Genomic DNA, 20,608 nt, shown 5'->3' with positions numbered 1-20,608 from the left:
TCCTCCTCCTCCTCCTCCTCCTCCTCTCTGCCCCCCTGCCACTCACTCATTTAAGCTTCCCTTTCCTCCCTCCGTCCTGTAGTCAGACAAACAGGCAGCATTAACCCGCTCACGGTCACATGTGCAGCCTGAGCTCGAGCCATAAAAAAACGACCCAGTCAGGCTGCCTCGTCGTGTCACTGATCTATCATAAACTCTAGTAGCAGCGTGGCGGTTACGGCAGGCTAGTTTTAAAGATAGTCTTGTAAATAAATAAAGAAATGGGTGAGACTTTTTTTTTTACCCTGTTACCCTTTGAGTCGGTGAGAATCATCAATTATTGACAGCACACACAGTGAGGGTGAGGAGGGAGTCAGCAGGGGAGGGTGAAGAGGAGAGAGAGCAGGAGAACGTTAAAAAGGGGAACTAAGAAGGAGACAGAGGTGCTGTGCACATTTAGCATAGTTTTACATGATGCAAATAACTATTTGCAGTGGGGTTTTTCTTTCATGTCAATTAAATAATGTTTGGTTTTAGCTGAAAACTTTAAAAAATCTGGTAATAAGGAAACATTGAAATGGCATATACATTTATTGTATATATATGATTTCTATTGATTCATAACACATGTGTTCATTATTTGTGTCAGTGACACAAAGGCATCAGGATAAATATTAATTAAGTGAAAGTAAAAGTATTTCTTGGGTAAAAATGAAACATCTTAAGACCCTTAACACATAATGTGATATTTGTGAAAGTATAATCTTACTGCTTTTAATGTAATGCATTTATTAATTTTAATATTCAACAATGTAAAAAACATACAATAAAGTCTGCCAAAAGTGGACATTCAGAGTAAGATCATTGTTTTAATTCATGCCTAAGACCCTCAGTGAAAGTTTCTTCTATTTGTATCTTTGAATGTGACTTTAGCAGTTCATCATTTTAGTAAATAACCAGAGATATGTTATTGGACTTCTTCAAAGCTCTTCTTATCAATTGGCTTTTTGTCAACATTTCAAATTCTTGAAAGTAGTAGGTCAATGATCTGCCAGGACTCTTTTTATTGGCTACTGGAAACGCCAATCAAAATGCGCTGAGCGCTCATTGGCCAGGACTCCAAACGACGGCGTTGTAGCTTCTACGCCCGTCATTTCAGCTGGTACCCCGCGGAAGTTGATCTGAGCGGAGTAAAAAAAGGGGATGTTAAATGTGTGTGTTTAATTTGCATGAAAACGCGTGAAAAGCGAAAACACCGCGGAGTACTATCTGTCCCTGACGGTTCGGTGTCCTGTTGCAGAAACAGAGCCACGGTAAGTTAGGGGTTTTGATGGACTCATATTAAAGGCGCTTTAATGCAGGAAAAAGTTAGCTCGCTAGCAGGCTAGCTAGCATCGGTTACTAGCTGTCAACGTCTAGCGTGAACTGTCAAATGTTTTTAAACAAAAACTCGTGTTATTATTGATATTGAGCATTTATTACGTTTTCCTCATTACTTATTTTTTAAATGTCGATTCTTATAACTTGCACCTGTATTCTTTACTCAGCGTTGTTTGCGTTTTTATTTTTCGATGATGCGTACATACGGGACACTATGGCGTTATTACCTGCGATAACTCAGATAGATAAATGAATTGTAACTATTAGACATCATATTTGACTAATACAGCTCATAAGGGACAAATCACAGTGAATGAACAGTTTGTTTACGCGTCGAAACGTGAAGCAGTTGGGGCGCAATTGCGTGTTTATTTACCTTTGTTTACATCTGCCCTGTTTACAGTGCGTTGCAGGAAAATGCGGGAGTGTGGCATGCTGGAGAGGGACAAGCTGGCTCTTCGGAGACGCTCCGCTGACCTGTGCAAAGACCTGGTGGTGGACGAGATGCTCATCCAGTTGCTGCATGCAGACAACATCTTGACTGAGAGCATGGCAGAGAGCATCATGGTATGGGAGCACAGCCGATAATCAGCTGCCTGTTTGTCAGAAACGACAGCAGCGTTCAGTCGAGTCCCGCTCGCTTCTTGATCTGTTACAGCTAGCTGGTGTCACTAACTGGTTGCATTTATTGTAATCTTAAGACTAAATTTTTATCATGATAACACTGGTTGTTTAAAAACACCTTTCCAACATAATAATGTAACGTGATTTGAGTTTTTATGCTTTCTACATCATTAAGTGATTGTTTGGGGGTAAATTTAACTCAAACTCATCAAGGTTTTTGTAAAAAAAATTGCGTTAGAAAACAGCAAATACTACTCGTCTTTGTTTACAACTAAATTCATCGATGGTTACGAAAGATTTCCCGTTAGTGTTCATAATATCTCAGCACAGCTCATTTCCATCTGATCTCAGCCCCAACTTTTGTTTTAATGCTCTCCACCACTTGAGTTCCTCCCATCAAATGATTACTTCCGTCGACTCGTCCTCACAGCTTTCAGTCGCCGTTTCTTTCAGAAGAATAACTTTACCTTTTCTCTTTCTACCCGGAGTCTCTGATTCCATCGGTCTCCCTCTGACTCTGTTTACATTCAGGGATTATTTTACTGACTCGATACCCAAAGTGAACTTGTCAACATTCAAATGTAAACAAATGACTCGTAACTGTTGGCAACAAAACCTGACTGCTGATTTTGCTCATTTATTACAAATTATGATGTAGACTTTCAGTAGGAAATGATGCAAATTTAGTGGTTATTTCTATTATGAATGATACACATTTACAAAAAAATCAAATAAAAAACACAAAAATCACGTATTTTGACCTCCATTATGGCTTTAACATTACTTCTAATAGATGATGTAAACACAAATATTGTGTGAAAATGAGCATTAAATATTTGTAATAAAATCTCTTATTTGTCAACATCCCAGTAGGACCTACTGCCAAAGCTCTGGGCTGCAACTTTCAAAGTGTTTCTCTTTTGATATACTTGTCCAAACTTTCTGGCTGAAATTTTGAAGTTTTTGAAGAAAATGTACCATTTAGCCATGACTGTTACTTCACCTGAGAACTACACTTAGTGTTGTCAGGATAGATCAGTTTAATAAGTAAATAAATAGAGAATAATAATTTACTTTGTTTAAAATGGCCTCATCTTTATCAGCTGGTGGAAAAACAAAGTGGAAATAGGACATTTTGGTCAGTTTCATTCAGCTGTTTGTAAACAGGTGATTTAAGACTGTTTGGACAATTAATTGACAAACACTAATGATCATTAATTACAGTTATATTACCTGCCTGTCAGCGCAGGAAAATTGATAGTGTCCTGACTCTTTTTCTTCTCAAAAAACGACAGTGCGCCTTATGACCTGGAGCCTTATATATGTAAGTTGTGATGTTTTAGTACGACTTTGGTTAAACTACAAAGCTGCGCCGCTTGCAGTATTATGGCACAGTTAGAGTCTCGCAGGGTTCCTGAGCGGTGGAGGCGTTTCTACTTGATGCTTACGTCGGTGCAGCATCCTTCCGTGAGTTTTGAACCGTTTGATTATCTTTGTGATGTCTCATCGTATAAATGCTGATACAGGAGAACAAGTTCCACTAGAGCACCAAAATCATTCATTTCAAATGGAGCGCGGCGTGAAGTTACAAAAATTATAGTCCGGTGTGCTTTATATATGACAAAAGTTTGAAAATGGACCATTCATCGACAGTGAGTCTTATAATCCAGTGAGCCCTATAGTGCGGAAAATACGGTAAAAAAAGGAATATGTCACAGATTTAGAGAGGTTAAATAAATGAAGTAAATTAAATATTTTTCAGCGTTCTGTATGTTTTCAGCTGATCTTCTCATCTTCAGGCTGGGCAAACTTCTCAAAAGCGCAACTGGCGGTTGTTACTTCTCCTACCGAAGCGAGGACCCAGAGCTTTCAGCAGCTTCTGCTCGGCTCTCCGACAAACCGAGCAGCAGCACCTGTGTGACCTGCTCGCACAGTCACCTGAGCAGGATGACAAGGAGACGCATGTAGACGTGAGTGCCTGCGTCGATGTGCGTCAGCACGCATCGCTACACGGAGCACAGAGCTGCAGCTTTTAACTGCAGGTTTCTGTAACAACCTGGTGCAGTTTCAAAACTGTTTTTTGCTCACAGAGTATTCAGCCTGAGAGAAAAGCAGGGCCAATGGAGAGAACAGAAAGAAAGAGAGAGGTGAGCAGAGAGCAAGACTTAACATCGATTTCTAGAGAACTTTGAGTTTCTAAATGTATTTTATGGTGCTTTTATATTTGTCAGCTCAACCACAGGAATGTACAGTTTATAGGAAATGTTTTTATAAAAACCCAATAAGCTTCAGTAATGTGATCTTTTGCAGACATCCTTAGAGGAAATGAGTGAGGTGAGCAGCACCTCATCATTCCCAGCCCGATCCCCAGATAGCAGCAAAACAGATTCAGAGTCGTCATCCAGAGAGTTGACCCCGATCAGGGACAGGGACAGGAACACAGAGAGACGAAGGACAAAGGCAAGAGAAAGCGAAAAGCAGACAGATGTGACAATTACCAAATGATTTGCAGCTCCTATTACCCATCCAGGCTGCCCTGCTGAGTTAGTCAAACAGCTGACAGGAGAGTGTTTAACAGTTAGTTTGGGATAACAGATGTCACATTCACACACCGAAGTGCTGCTGCTGTCACAGGAAAAAAAACTAAACCACTCTTATATAGAGGCTGGTGTTTAGTTTTTAAAGATTTGTGCGTAATTTTGCATTTCAGAGAGTTGCGAGGTCTCCTCTCCCACATCCAACTCAGGAGGAAATCTCTGCGAAGAGAGCAAGAACACACGGTGAGTGTTGTCGCGGTGAAATGTGTCACTCCGAGCCAAATGTTGTTATCAGTGTTTGTTTCCCTGGAGACGACAAGGAGGCGTCCAAACAAGGTTTTTACTAGTTCAGGTTCAAGAAACATCATTCATCTCATGCTTTTGAATTTGTTGCCACCTAATGGTTTTAGCTTTTATTACCAATAAGCTTTTAATTATTATTTTGGACACATTTGTAATTATTTACCCCTACTGCAGAGAGTTTGGTTGCTTCACAGCACAGTTACTGTGTGTATTTACATGCCCCACCCTTTAAGAGTGACTCATACTCAACAATGTAGTACAATGTTGTTGAGTTTGTAAGAGTATTAGAAAGACTAACTTGTGACAGAGATTAGTGTTGCTTTTTTTGTTGTTTTATTGTGTGCCTGTCTGTCTGCTGCAGAGTCCATGGAGTTTAGCCTCGACGCCGACAGTCCCATCAACACTCCTGTCCTCCCATGCACTCCTGACTTTTACCTCTCCCGTTGCCAGCAGGTATCATATCTCTGTTTAACCGGTCAGCTCAGCAGAGGTTTTAATCCTATATCTGCGGGCTCTGAATGAAGAGAAACATAAATAGTTGTCTGTGAAAGTTTCATCAATTTGTAAAAAGATAATATAAGTTTAATTGCTTCATATTTTTGTTTGTCTTTTTATTTTTACACCCCCACCACCACGAACAGTCTTACAGACTGAAATCCTCCCCTCGTGGCTACGCCTTGGTTATCAGTAATGTGACCTTTGACTCCGGCGCTGCTCCTGACCTTGACCCAAGGAAGGGAGGTGAAGTGGACGACGAGGTCCTCAGGAAGGTTTTTACAGAGCTGGACTACCTCGTCAGTGTCCACAGAGACCTTACAGCTCAGGTGAGACTCCGAGTCACAGTCACAGTGTGATTAATCCTTTTTTTAGATAATAAACTACGAAAAGTTGTAAGAAGAGTGAGTTAATAATAAACCTGAGTGGGTCTTTGGCTTCGTTAAGGACTTATGTTTAAGCGAGGCTGGTGAACTGATGCAGAAAAGGTCCTTTAGTGCAACATTTGTTTGTTTAGCCTCGTTTGCCTGCTCTGCTGCTGGTTCAAGAGGGTAGCAATCCCAGAACAAACACATCTTTAACTAGGTCAGAACAATGTGGGAGAAGATTTAGTCTCCGCTCATCTTTCGCTGACCTTCCCTTTGTTTTCGCGCAGGACATGAGGACATGCATCAAGACGTTCTGCAGGCGGGCGGAACACCGAACGGTGGACAGCTGTGTGGTGTGTCTGCTCTCCCACGGAGTGGAGGGGGCGATTTATGGCACAGACGGACAGCTTCTTCAGGTGAGCCTGTCTGATACGCCTCATTGATGTATTTTTGTCCTAATAGAAAGGATTGGGCTGCTTTTAACATTTAAAGAGTAAACATGCAATATGTGATCATTTCCAGCTGGACTGGGTGTTTGAGGCTTTTGACAACGCACACTGTCCGCTGCTCCAAAACAAACCAAAGATGTTTTTCATTCAGGCCTGCAGAGGAGGTAAGAGATCATCCTAAAGTAAACAGCCGATCAAACCTGTGTTAGGGTTTAAGAGTGTAATCTTCTGGATTTCTTGACATTTTATGGAAGAGCTGAAAGCGGCAGCCTCTCCTTCCACGAGCCCAGATGTTGTCTGCTGTCATTTCTCAGGCTGATGTAATTATCACATTTGGGGGGCTTTTCATCAACCATCCATCAGCAACACAGCTCCAGATGTAGATTGTGTCAGAATGTCACACATTCTGTCATTTTACATCAGAGCTTGGTTAAAATGTGTTCTGAATGTAAAGTTGATCTGGAACTTAATAAACCTGCAAAACTCTGCACACCTTATGATGCTCATTATTATACTAAACTTTATAACTTCCTATCATAAGATTGAACATGAACATTAGTGCTTGTGTTTGCTATTACTTATTTTATAATACATTTTTTTAAAATGTTTTTGACTATAAGTGCATAGCTAATTTATTAACATTTCCTTTTTCTGAAACTTCATAAGCCTGTAGAAGAAAATATGAATCTCTGTTCACGTTTTTGTTGCATGTGTTCTCACAGTTGTGCCTAAAGCAGCAAAAATGAGCAGTAGCATTTCCCATAATTGCACCACTCGAAAACCACTTACAGAAAATATACTGAAACCAGTCAGCTGCAGTCTGAGCTGAACTCCAACCGTTCTCCACCTCCCTGTAGGCTTCATGTGGGGTCCAGCTTGTATGTGATCAAAATCAGCCTGCTATTAGGTTTGCCTGGGACAGATTGCTCCTAATGACAGGTTTAACTTCGTTTTGAATCCTAAACCTTCACCCTGATGGTGCAGTTGACCTTTTACGGCAACATTTCAGCCCGTGTTTTGAAGTCAGGATACTTTTCTCTTCCCAGGGAAGGGATCAGGAGTCAGAAAGAGTCCCTGAACGTGGATTTTGCAGCTCTGTAAGCAGCAGTTACTTCTCTGTAGTGATCACAGATGGTCACTGTGTAGTTCCTTAAATTGTTTTCAGCGCCTGGGTAACGAGGTGTTGGATTCGGTGCTAATTCTTACATGCTTTTAAGGGAATTACATGGTGGCACATTTAAGTTTTTGCACAAAATGAAGAAATATCTGCATTTCTGATGTGACTCCACAAATTCTGCTGACCAAACTGGAAAGAGCCTCAATGTGACTTTGCCGTGTTTTGCTTAAAGTGGAACCCGCTCAGTCAGACTTCAGTAAGATGGAGCCGAGGTCCTCTCTGTGTTAACATGCCAGACGAATCAAGACAAGTCTGATCAAGAATAACCTGAAGCGCTTCAACTCTCAGTCGCACCGAGTCTTAAACGTGCCCTTTGACTGAGACTGGCTAAACTGGGATTTTTCGTGTGTCAGATGAGATGGACTGTGGAGTGGAGCAGATAGACGGGCCAGCGAGGACCCTGTCGCCGAGCTGCGAACAGCGGGATGCTGGGAGGGAAGGCGAGGGGGACACAGACTCGACCCAGAGAGGGGACCCGAGGAGGCCAAGGATTAAACTGCCTCAGCGCTCAGATATGATCTGTGGCTTCGCATCTCTCAAAGGTCAGAGAATTTGTAAGTTTGTTTTTGTTTCTTTTTGCTACTCTTCAGTGTTTTATTCATAAAATAGGGAATTATTTTCACCATCAGTAATGTAAAATAAAAGAATATGAGTAGATCAGCAGAGAAGTGCAGGAATTCTGCTGTTATTTTATTCTCTATTCAAGCAAACACTGTCTGGAAACTAGTGTGAAGAAATCAGCAAAGCATGTTTTGAAGCATTTGAAACAATGAGACAAATTATTTACACCCCACCCCTCAAACAAAGATAAGAAATAATCTCTCGCTTCTCCTCAGCTTCGCTGAAATCGTTGATGCCCGAAGTCAATGTGAAGATATAATGTGATTTCATAGACACTCAGCAGGTCAGGTGTTTAAGAACAAATCTGTTAACTGATTCAGCAGTTACTGGTTCTGTTATGGTGTAAAAGAGATGGACTTTATCCCAATGATCAATATTTAGCTCGTTTGTTTGATTGCTGATGTTTCATTGGCATCCTTTGAATCTGTTTCACTTTGAAAATATTTGTCAAATAGAGGTTTTCAAAGTGAAACCATGTGTCCCTATTGCTTTAAAATGAATCTGCAAAGTGTTTTTACTGTTACATGTTTAAATTGAGCTCCAAAGCCATCATTTCTTGTTTATTAACCAGTTTATGTCGAAAATGTCTCCTTGTATAAAGATTTGTGCACAATGTTAAAGCTGTGTTGGAACTGTAAAGATTGCAGCTAATATCTAACATGATATAACCAATCTCTACCAGTTGTCGTGTTAGATCTGTATGTCTTTTCGATGTTTTAAGTTATGGTTTGGTCTTTGCTCCCTTAAGGCACGGCAGCCATGAGAAACACTAAGAGAGGGTCCTGGTTTATCCAGGAGCTCAACACAGCACTCCGCCTTCACGCCAGAGACACACACCTCGCAGATATCCTGGTGCAGGTGAACAGCGATCCTTCAACTGTTGTTGTGATTTTTATTTTTTTATTAAAGAGGTTGCAATCTGTTTCTGCAGGTCAACAGACGTATCAAGGAGAGGGAGGGTTACGCTCCGGGCACGGCCCACCATCGCTGCAAAGAGATGTCGGAGTTCACCAGCTCGCTCTGCAAAGACCTCTACCTGTTCCCCAAGTACCAGCCTCAGTATTGATATGCAACAGAGCACTTTAAATAAACACACACACACACACAACATTCCTCGCAGTGAAGTCTTTCAGCAAAAGGCAGCACAGCTCATCGCGTCACCAAACACTGCCACATTCCCCTTGTTAGAAGCTGTATGTCCAAGCAGGTTCGTTCATTCAGATCACACACATACACACACACACACACACAAAATGAGCGAGTTTCTGTTCATCCACATGTACTCTGATGCCAGTTAGAGGGGTTTTAGGTTAATCTTTTTCATTCAAACTGCACAAAGACACTGAGGTTTCACATTCAAGTCTCTTTTTAAACTGTATTTTGTAAACAAATCTATTTTTGTCACTTTGTTTTGTACAAAATTCATTTTATAGGAGTTTTTAAGCTCGTGTTTTTATTTGTATATGTCTGGTTAAAAGTTTGCGACGTTTCTTGTTTTTACTGTAGTGACAGGCAGGGGGCAGCACCACAGAGACAAATGCATTTCATTATCTCTCGAATATCATTATTCTTCATTAATTAATCCTTTTTACGATTGCAGACAGCTATGACATCAGTTACAGATGACTGTAAATATAACAGAACAGGAGAAACAAATTGTAGAAAATATATATATTTTTCTTTTCCTATTGATTTTATTTGTGGCAGGAAAAACAGTTAAAGGGGCATCTTTTTTCAGTCATTTACTCCTTTGTTTTTGAATGTGAGTATTTAGTCAGGAAAATGCAGCATTTTAAATGTTAATTTTATAACTACGCCCACTTATATTCCTCAAACTGGTTCTGTCGATTACAGGGTGGTGGGCTGCAATGCGGTGCTACTTGTAGGGTCATTCAGCTACACTATAACTTCTGACCTTTTCTTTTTCCAAGTGTTTATCTCTGCGTGGGAGATGTATATTTAGTGTCTCTACCTGATCCAATGATGATAAAATATGTCTTCCGTGTCTAATATGCAGATTGTCACAGCAGCGTGAGGAGGAACAGTTAGATAAACTAGTCTATTGTATTGCTCTGGCTCCCCTCCGTGTTTAAAAACTATTTTTGGAGGTTTTGTGAGCATTGATAGCCCCGCAGAAAAGCTTTAAAGAGACAAGTGGGTTTATTCACAACAGTGTTGTACTGAGGAAAGTAAAGCATGTGGTTGAAACAGTATTGGATTTTAACCATCTGAACACAAAGATGCACTTAAAAAGGTGTAAGGTGTTTTTTTTACCTTATTCAGAAAATGAGTCATTTATTCAATTAGCTATTTATAATCCAGAGATCACTTAAAGATTTAAAAATGTAGCTTTTCTAGGGGTTGAGGAGTTCTTAAGGTAAATTAGTTGTGCTGAACTCTTGGAGGGGCAGCTAAATAGATTTTGTGTCATCACCAGTGACTGCCAAACATTTTGTACAATAAACATGCCTTTACCTTTAAACAAGATGCATTGTTTTTTTTCTTAAAAACGTATGTGTGCTTTCTGGATTTCCCTCCGAATTGGATCGTAACTTGGTTTGTTCTCTGTGAATGCGAAGCCCATGGACTAACGTTCTGCTCCTGTGCATGGTTCCGCCACACTTGATCCTCCTTGTTGCTGTGTTTGTGCGTGTTGTTGCCGGCGTACAGCCCGTCCTCGCCCTCCTCAGGTATAGTATAACTGGCTCCCCACTATTTCGCTGCGCTCAGGTCTCCCCGCTTCAGCTGGGCTGTATGAACCTCTCTCACGGCCTTGCCGACACCCGCTGATAATGTTCTTAGTGTATCAGATAGAGGCCCAGCCAGCTGTCCTCAGTCATTCTCCCTTGACACACACACACACACACGTTGGCGGTCAGAGTAACACATTTCCCGCTGGCCTCAGATGGAGCGGTGAGATTAAGATGTTATGTGCTAGCGTGTGGACCACAAAGCAGGGAGGAGTTTAGGGGGATCTGTGTGTCTTTGTGGTTGTTTTAATGTCTGTCTGTCTCATGAGGCGGAAAAGATCGCAGAAACCCACCTATGGAGCAGAAACACTTAGATCAGCTCTTCTTTTTGGGATGTTGCCTCATGGTGCAGAGCATACCAAAGGTCTGTGGGCTTCTCCACCGTTGCAGCTCAGATGCTTTGGTTCCCCTCCTGCACGAGCCCCTCGGGACACTCGAACCTGCTGTAGGTTCCAGCAATACGGAGATCACTTTCCTGTCGGAGCATTCTGGGGTGTGTGTTTTTTTTTCTGTTGGGAGGGCACATTTAAGGATGAGGGCTCTGCCACAGCATGTGAGTGTTATGGGGGAATGCCTCGCTGCATTGGCTGATAAGGTGTGAGCTGTCATGGGGGTGTCGTGTGCACCTTTCCGCTCACGTTGCAGGGGCAGCCCTGTGAGGGGTGCCCTTCCAACTCCCACCGCCACCAACGCTGTCCAAACAAGAACAGGCCCTCCACACACACACACACACACGCATACATCTAATAGCTGGCTGGCAGGGAGGGTGCTGTAAGAGCAACAAGTTCTGTTTATGTGTGTGTCCATGTTATTAGGTGTCTGCAGTTCTAATAAAGGAAAGAGCTGTGTCCTTCTCTGCCTCATCAGATCACTTTGCTCTGCTTTGTCTGTCCGTCTCACTTCTGTCTGTCCGTCCTGCAGTGGAGTTGGGAGGCTCGCAGCCTCCGGATCATCTGGTTCGGGAAGGATCTCCTCCGCGCTTCAGCGATCTGCTCTTTCCAACCGGAGTGCTTGAGCTCGAGTCTGTGGGAGACTGAGAAACGAGAAGTTTTCATGTCTGTTTGACCTGTTTTAAAGAGTGAATACATATTAGACAGAGTGTATGGTGTTGCCAACTCCATTGGAAATGCTGGGGTGTCCAGGGAGGTTATTTTTGGATTAGTGACGGCGTGTCAATGGCTGCAGATGCATCGCAAAGGAAGGCTCTGAGATACCAGCAGACCCTGGTAGGTGTTTTCTAGTCTACCTTTACCTGCCTGATTGATTGTTTGTTTGTTGTCCCATCTCTGCTCTTTCCTCATCTCTCCTTTTTACTTAATCTTCACCCATCCTTCACTGTTCTCGCTCTTTTAATCCATCATTTGTTACTTTATTTGTTTCAGTTTTCTTTTTGCCTTGTCACTCTGTCACATCACACCGGCTGCCTGTCACAGCCTCCCGTCCAAATCAATACTCCTCATCTCCACTCTCTCGGGGCTCCTCCTCTGTTGCCTTTTCATATTGAGCCAGATTTCCGCAACTTAATGTCAAGTTCAGGCCTCAAACACATTAACGGACCCACGGTTTTACACCGCCCACGTCTCGAATCAGAGCGAAGGTGATAAATAGCGAAAAGCAATCCCTGCAGTAAACAAGGATTTTCTTTATTTGGATTTCGAACACTAAGTTGATCTCATACCTTTGACTTGTGTTGGCTAAAGTGTATTCTCAAACACATTTCTTTGTGTCACCTGTACGCCCACTGAAACTGCAGCCCTTAACGTTCTGGTGGGTATAAATACTTTTATACAGGAAAGATGAGCAGACAGCTTATGTTTTAAATGAAATCTGTTCAAACGCTCGTGCAGCGTTCTTCTCCCTGGAGAAACTTGACGTGTCTGCTGGCACGGTTTTAGCAAAACCCATTTCTGCTTCAGGAACGACGGACTCAAAGCCTCAAACTGCTCTTTTCTGCAGAAGTAATTGCGGGTTTTAGAACGAATTAATGAGCAATCAAGGCTGGAGCATCTGGGCGGAGGATTTATGAACTCGTAGCTGACAAAGTGAGGAGCAGCAGCGTGCCAGTGCTTCCTCCTTCTCCTCCTGTTTTCCTGGACTGTTGACCAAAGCAAATCTGTAATCCCCGACCCTCCGTTAGCCCCTCGAAGGCCCCACATGTCAGATATAAATACAAAATCTCAATTAATGACACTGTTTACAAGCCTAATGTCTATGTGAAGCCACACGTCTCTCAGGTGTGAAAGCTGTCTGTGAGGAAATAAGAGCCTCAGAGGATTTGAAGAGTTTATGTGCAGAGCTGTTTATAGATTATGCTAAAATCATTCATTTACTGATCAGGAAGCGTGTATTTTCGGGTTGGCTCACACATTTGCAAAAGTGTTTTTATTTCTGTGAGAGGAGTTTTAAAAAAACGAACTCAGTTAAAGAGTGAAAACAGCTTTCATATCGCTGTCTACAGGCCTCAAATATCAGCTAAAGTATCATTTAGTAGTCAAACTTTAACCACAGCAGAAAATAAAGCTGCAGATTTACAAAATAATTATAAAAAAATATGGGAAGAAAAATAGGTAATGAGTTTAAAGTCATAATTTTAGACAAGTGTCCTAAAAAAACATTAATTACAAGAAAGTTTACTTTAACAAAATGCTCAATCAAAAGCCAAGTTTAAATACATTTAAATTTATGTAGCTGTACAGGTTGCTCCTGATAATGATTGTAATTCATTTGAAAAGTATCATTTAAAAAGGCCGTTTCTGATTCATTTCTGAAATGGTGCTTGATTGAATCAAACTTAATGATGTCATTATTTAAAAAATTTAACTTTTTCTTCAAGTGTAGTCCTTGTAATCTTATCTTTATAGGAACGTCTATAAATGAGACAGAAGAAACTAAACTGATGCACTTGTGTCCCGTTTGTTACCAAAACTAAATCTGCAAACAGCAAGAGATTAAGAGAAGAGTTCAGGTCTTTTGAGGTGGCGTTCTGTGCAGAGGATAAGAACACTATCTTACCTGTTGTATTTAACTTTAACCTCAGTTTGGAGCGATGGAGTTTAAGTATGACCCAACCGACGAGCTAAAGGCTAGTCCAAGCTGGACCAGACCAAACCTATTCCAGTCTAAACCGTTTATATTGGCTCGCGTGAGTTCTGTTTTAAAAAATGTTACATTTTTTGTTAATTTCATTTTTATCCTGGGCGAAATATTGTCATGTTCCGGCCTGAAAGTTCCCCAGGCTGTGCCCGAAGTGCTACAGCTAGCTGCTGCCGCTACTTGTGCTTTCAAATGGCCGCAGATATCTGTGTAAATCAATGTGCGACGTGAAAATGGAAGCAATGTGTAAGTTTATAAAACAGCATTTGCTTGAAACGCTGTAGGTGAGACTGAAGTTTTAAGGTGAGAGCAGTCGAGTTTGTAGTGATGAGAGTTACGGCTCAGAGCTGTTTGGTAGGACTGAAGGATTAAGTGAAGAGTCGTTTGAGGTCCTTTTGGTGAGCTGAGCCAAACGATCTGGATCCTGGAATAAAGCCGGAGTTTCGATCACTGCCACTTTGGTTTTGGCCACTTGAACAAGGCGTTACCTTAAATAATCTCTGTTTCTCCAAACTGAAGTAATACAAAAAGCCCCACAGGTAAGATGTCCGTTCCTTCTAATATTTCTACAGAATTCTGCCTCAACTTCTGCCTGAACTGTCAGAGCTCGAAACAAAATAAATCCAAAGATCAATGCAAAACAGTCAAAATGGGTGCAGTAGACAGAATAAAATTGTTTTAAAGCGGTTTATTTTTCTTGTTAGATGGCAGCAACTGAAAAGATTAGTAAAAGTGGTGAGAAGGGTCATTAGAAATCTGAGACGTTTTCATATACAGGAGTCAAATATAAGTTATGGAGTGAGAGCTCGTCTCTGATTGTTCCCAGGCATTTAAAATTAGAAACTTTCTCCACTTGTTATATTAGTTCAAATTATAACCCGGACATAAAAAAAAAAATCAGTTTTAGTTCAACTCTAAAGTTATTTGACCTCCAAATCCCTAAATTAATGCAAGCCGAACTGCTACAGTTGTCTTAATTCCCTCCAAGAGACACTGCTGCTGTTGACCCCTGACCTTAACAAAAAGGAAGCTCCCTCTGCGGACTCTCACGTCGCTGACAGACACGCTCCAGCCGGGTGGTGAAAACAAAGTGTTGCCAGTGTGTTTGCCCTCCAAACACACTCCTACTGTGAGTTTGTGCCTGATTTCAGTGTTACACTTTATGCAGCATAAAAGGAGGCTGCGTGAGAAGTAGAGCAATGAAACAGATCGCATAAGTCTCAGATATTACAAGCTACTAAAGGGGATCTCGTTCACCTGCCAAATGTCTCGCACACTGGAACGACTGGGATGTAGAAGATTAAGCCATTAAATTTCGTGAGGTTTTGCTGTCACTGAATGTTCTTTTCAATTACAGGCGTGGGCATAATGTTATAACGAATTCATTACATCGGCAGCATCTATATCAAACGCCACATTAAGAAATAGCGTCAATAACCTGTCGTTGTTTTCCACAAAGGTTACAACGGGCCATCTGTCTGTACGAAAGGCCTCCTGGGAGAGACGAGCCGAAGAGAGAGAAAAAAAAAGACAAACAGCGTGGAACAGAAGTGTGTCAGTGAACGTTGGGTCACACTCCTGCTAAAATTATCAGCGAGTAAGGTTTCAGCTCAGGAGAGGGGGGGGCGGGGGTTGGATGGATGGGGACCAAAGGGTGGTGAGAGGGAAAGTTTAAAGGGGGAACAAGACAGGAAGAAAGGTGAAAGGTTGTCCGGAGAGTTCAGACGTAGGAGAAAGGACGAAGAAGGAAGCATCTGTGGCATTTCAAAACTCAGGTTTCAGATGTGTGCTACCTTTATAGAAATGTGTGGGTGGAAAAACATGAAATGCTTCTCCTGTAAACTGAGATTCTGATTGATTTATGCTACTTTTGAAGAACAGGGCTCGATTTTAAAGAAATTACTGCTGTTTTGTCACAGATGGACCCCTAATATGAACTCTTATTTAAACCAGTTTATGGCAAAAAGTTGCAAAAAACCCCAAAAAGTTTTTAATCAAAAAAATGCTTTGGTCTCAAGGATGCAAATGTTTGGGTATGAAAATGTTTAAATGAAGGGCAGGGATAATAATTTATAGCACTGGTTTAATTTGCACTGAGTCCAAAAGACTTTCAGACGTCTCCCAGCAGATTGTGGCTCATTTTTGGTTCCTGTAGAGAAATATTTTAAACGAATGCAAGTAATATGGTTGTAAAAGAAAACCGAGGCCAAGTGATTAAACATCAAGCTTTTATTTCTTTCTTGTAATATCTAAAAGTCATATTGAGCAACGTTTTCCTGATGTTTTCCCGAACGTCTTTTCCATTTTTCTGCTGACTTCAGCTGCTTTCTCACTCATTTTCTGTCCAGTACCTGAACTTTTTCAGAGAAACGTTTGTTGTTTGTGATCAGCTCTGACCTGTGAGTCATTCAGGCAAAAAAGGGACCCCTAAACTCGATACGAAACTAACAACTTAACAAAAAATAAGGCTTTAAACAGCACAGCTAACAATGGAATCTGTAGTTATGGTGTTAAGGCATGTGGTATTAATGGTATTCAGTCAGTATTTGATTTGACCCAGCAGTTTGTAAATGGTTTGAGAACTTTTGGACTGCTAGCTATGTATTAAAAGTAGTGGCCACTACTATAGATAACAAGTTATTTGCTATCTAGTTAGTAACTTTACCAGTAGTTTGTTGCAAAGACACAATTTTTCTGATTTTATTCAGTTGAATTTATGCAAAAGGCTAAAAATAACACAGTTTTACAGACATTAATGGTATTTAACACCAACAAGAGTTGAAAACTTGACTATAAACGATCAACTGAGAGTCTTGTCTTGTTGCGTCTTTGCTAGATTTTTTATTGTATTTCTTAAAGACATGACTTTCAGTCAGACGCTGTTTATCTGCAGTTTCTTTTAGGTCTGACACTTCTGTTTTTTTGCCTTCCACTTGTCTATTTTCCTCATTTTTTTTAAGCACGCACTGCATAATGGGCTGTCATGGTCTGGGACAAGGACTGGACAGAGGATGATTAAAAAAAGACTTGAAGAACTACTGAACGGTGAAAGTCGGGATTCTTGAAAACAAACTATAAAAAAACGAGTTCACCTTTCCGAAGAGCTGTTGTGTTGTACGTTTCTTTTGTAATAAAAACTTCAATAAAGATGAGGGACCAAGCGCTCAACAAAAAATATGGTCAGCAATAGGAAAAAGTATTGTAGCTGTGGCCGATTAAGCTTTAGTGAAGCATGTCATCAGTGTCCAAGGTGCTTAAAATACAGTACGGTGCTCTCCATGCAGTCCCATACCGAGTGAACATGGTTCTGGTCTCCTCTCAGTCAGCAGGTATTACTCTCATACCTGAAGCTCGTATCCTGCCTGCATGGGATCAGTTCTAATATCACTACAGGACTTTGCAGGTCCGGCTGCCTGACTGAGAGACTTCCCCTCTGAATTAAGAGCTGCTGACACTTTATTGTCAACCCTCAAGTGCCTGTATTAACCTCTGCTGCTTTCCCTTACGTGTGCACGTGTGTGTGTGTGAGACCATACCTGTCACTCACTGGACTCTATACTGTAAAGCGGCAGAAATGGTCTGTGTCCTCCACACGGTCAAAGACAGGAAAGGACAGATGCGAGACACAGATACTCAGAGAGGGACTTGCTGCATGTTGGAGTCAGCAGGTTGTGCAGCAGCAACGAACCCAAGAAGTAGCCGAGAAGATGAGGGAGCGCATCAACACGTTTGAGACGGTTCTGAATATCGATCAGTTTCTGGTAAGGCTCACGATGCAGTAAATGTTTCAGTTTCCGCTGTAAGTTAGGAGCTTTTGCTTTAGGAGAAGAGTGACTCGTCAGCTCCTGATTTCGATCCCGTATTTACTCTTGCAGAAACTCAAATTTAGTTGGTAACACTTGCAAACCAGGTGCAGAGAAACCAGAAAACGTGATTTGAGTTTCCTGAATCATTTAACATTTAGTCCAACTTGTAAACTTTTATATAATCCAGTTTATGTTGTTTTGTTTTTTTTTCCCTTTTTTGCTCCAACTTGCTTTAATTAGAACATGACAGCTTGAGCAGTGTTTGGATGAGGCATGGGATTGTTATTGTGCCGGTTAATTAGTGTATGCATATGGAGACACGCTCTTTTGTAACGCGTGTGTGTGTGTGTGCGTTGCTTTTGAAAGAGAGACGTGTGTGTGCAGAAGGAGAGAGGGGGGGGTGTATAATCTCCTGATCTATCAGTCAGTGAGCGGGTCAGATTTTATCATTAACCTTGTGCTGCAGGACAGAGTTATATTAACGTAAGGCCTCGCCTCACATGCACGTTTTCATTTACCACGCTTACAAACAGAGACAGGCTGAACAAGTCACACAAACACACTCCGACATTTAGGAAAGTGCAGCTCTGCCTCATGTGAGATGCAGGAATGTGGCTTTTTTTATTATTTTTTTAATTAACTCTCAATGTCACAGTGCCCTTAAACCTCAGCAGCTCTTGCTGTCGTAGAGGCGCTCTTTCTCTCGGAGAGCTGTTTATGTGTTTATTTTCAATGTTCTCTGGATTTTAATGATTCACATCATGTTGTTAAAGTTCTCTAAGGAGGTTCAGATTCATAAATGTGGTCAGAGCCTTGGCAAGCTTAAAATCTTACAGATTTATCAAGACCAAGCAGGGAAAGAGTTCACCATTACAGTTTTCCATTCCATGAGAGATATGCGAAAAGCACGACCAAAGAATGTCAAATTCTTACACAACTTTGCCGTAGAAACTAATAAAGAGAGGCGCAAGTGCCTGAAGTCTGCAGTTACACCTGGCTTCTTTCATGCGTCCTCACAGATATTCCCAATTCCATAAAAAGTTGGAATTTTGTTTAAATGTAACTAAAAGCAGAAGGCAACCATTTGGAAATATCATAAATCTATATTTTATTCACAATGGAACATCATAAACAAATCAAATGCTTAAAAAAATGTGCCATTTTTAGGAATAGATTAAGGTAATTTTGATTTTTATGGTAGGGACATATCTCAAAAAAAGACAGGACGGGACAACAGATGGCTCTAAAAGTCAAAGGACGAAATAATAAATTCAATTTTAAATGAATTAGGTTAATTGGTAACAGGTCGGTATAAGAAGTGGTTATATAAAAAGAAAATTTTGAAGAGACTGAACCTCTCAGAAGTAAAGATGGGCAGAGGTTTTGCAAATCGTTACGTTCTGTTTTTATTTACATTTTACACAACAGCACAACTTTTTTTTTGGATTCGGGATGTGGAAGAACAACAACAAAAAAATGCAGAGAAATTATAAGAGCTCCAAAAAGAGGAGGTTGAAATTCACCAAATGTGGTTAGAGAGTGAAGAGGCGCGAGGAGAGGAGGTTTTATACCCTTGTGATGAAGAGGGTAGGCCACTATTCAACAGCAGCAACGCTGAAAAGCGTGAGAACGTTGATAAAAAACGATGGTCACTGATGTCAGGGTGTTGTTCAGTGTGTAGTGGACCCACAAGGTTACACGGTGACACAATGTACACACAAGGCTGAGTGATGGACAAAGAAAAGTCACTTCATATGAATGAATCTCAGTATTTGTGTCCTTCTCACGCTGTCAGTTTCTTCGGTTCCTTCCAGCTGTGTTTCCTTTGGTCTCTTTTTTTAATACAGAAGTTATTTGAACACAGAGGTCCCAAAGTCCACAGCTTTAGAAGAGTCTAACGTGGTGTCTTTTAAAGTCTTGATTGGTCCAATAAAAGCTCTGAAACCTCTTCAATATTAATTTTTAACAACTCAAAAATTTGGGAAACGTTTTATTTTTAATTAGTGTTTAAAGTGTTGATTGCTACAAACCAAACATCCAACAGAAACGGCTAAAAACACGTTACCATGTATTTTAAAATAGACCTTAAATGAAAAGACTGTGACCTGCGGTCTGTAGATCTGTGTGGTGAGAAGTCTTGATTCTTTTTATTGACCTCCGCCAAGAAGGTTTATTTTTACTGTTTTTGTTTGTTTGTTTGTTTGTTTGTTTATGCACAAGATTGCTCAAAAAGTAACAAACAGATTTTGATGAATTTTCAGGAAATGTTGAGGTTGTCACAAAGAAGAAGCTAATTTTGAATTTTATGGTAGCGACAAGAACAAAGGATGGAATTTTTGGTGCTGATTGGATTCTACAATTTTTAAAAAAAAAATTTAATTAATTTTTTTAATGTTAAAACAAAACGAGCAGCAAGTGGTAATGCTACCGAGGGAAATGTTCCTGTTCACGTTCAGTTACCGCCATTAAAATTAAAATACAATTTTTCACCTTATTAATTTCAGCCTTTTTAAAACAAACAAACTCAGCAGTAGTTTTATTCACAAACATGAAATTAAAAAAAATACAACTACTGAGAAGTAGTTTCAAAAAGTGTTAAAAAATATGTAGCTTTAGCTGAGTTCCCATCTATTGAATAGATGATGATTACTTATTACATAATCATTCATTAAATATAAAGCTGACATAACAATCAGAGTTGATTTTATTTTTTGTCTTAACATAGAAGTACAGGCAAACCACGGACCTGTGACCCACAAAAACCAGGCCCACAGCCCACTTTTGGGTCACAACCCCCCAGTTGAGAGTCACTAGTCTCGTCAGAATTCTTAAGATTTTCTGCTTTAAATTAAACTAAACAGTTTCTGTATAAATGTTCCATCCATCCATCCATCCATTGTCTTCCGCTTATCCGGGGTCGGGTCGCGGGGGCAGCAGCCTAAGCAGGGAGACCCAGACTTCCCTCTCCCCAGCCACTTGGGCCAGCTCCTCCGGGGGAATCCCAAGGCGTTCCCAGGCCAGCCGAG

The 20,608-nt window shown here is 40.9% G+C and overlaps 2 protein-coding genes across 5 annotated transcripts in view; both read left to right on the top strand.

Moving 5' to 3' along the window:
* Nucleotides 1-1,133: 1,133 nt before the first annotated feature.
* casp2 (caspase 2, apoptosis-related cysteine peptidase) lies at nucleotides 1,134-10,415 on the top strand. Of its 4 annotated transcripts, none has more exons than XM_017415416.3 (12): nucleotides 1,134-1,292; nucleotides 1,763-1,926; nucleotides 3,783-3,953; nucleotides 4,074-4,130; nucleotides 4,694-4,763; nucleotides 5,185-5,276; nucleotides 5,465-5,647; nucleotides 5,974-6,102; nucleotides 6,209-6,299; nucleotides 7,666-7,854; nucleotides 8,682-8,791; nucleotides 8,865-10,415. In XM_017415416.3, the coding sequence occupies exons 2-12, from the start codon at nucleotides 1,777-1,779 to the stop codon at nucleotides 8,997-8,999; spliced, it is 1,377 nt and encodes a 458-aa protein (XP_017270905.1). In that variant the 5' UTR covers nucleotides 1,134-1,292; nucleotides 1,763-1,776; the 3' UTR covers nucleotides 9,000-10,415. The 4 variants fall into 4 exon arrangements, with proteins under 4 accessions (XP_017270905.1, XP_017270903.1, XP_017270906.1 ...); XM_017415414.3 differs by having other exon boundaries at nucleotides 7,666-7,866; XM_017415417.3 differs by lacking the exon at nucleotides 4,074-4,130 and having other exon boundaries at nucleotides 7,666-7,866.
* A 1,032-nt stretch (nucleotides 10,416-11,447) lies between these two features.
* The window catches only part of clcn1b (chloride channel, voltage-sensitive 1b), a 37,716-nt gene continuing 28,555 nt past the window's right edge, over nucleotides 11,448-20,608 (top strand). Inside the window, exon 1 of the mRNA XM_025005766.2 lies at nucleotides 11,448-11,909. Coding sequence (XP_024861534.1) covers nucleotides 11,859-11,909 — 51 coding nt within the window. The 5' untranslated portion in view covers nucleotides 11,448-11,858. The remainder of the gene's footprint in view (nucleotides 11,910-20,608) is intronic.

Source organism: Kryptolebias marmoratus, linkage group LG16, assembly GCF_001649575.2.
Source record: "Kryptolebias marmoratus isolate JLee-2015 linkage group LG16, ASM164957v2, whole genome shotgun sequence".
Lineage (NCBI taxonomy): Eukaryota > Metazoa > Chordata > Actinopteri > Cyprinodontiformes > Rivulidae > Kryptolebias > Kryptolebias marmoratus.
The sequence above is the reverse complement of the archived record's forward strand: the minus strand, read 5'-3'. Positions and strand labels throughout refer to the sequence as shown.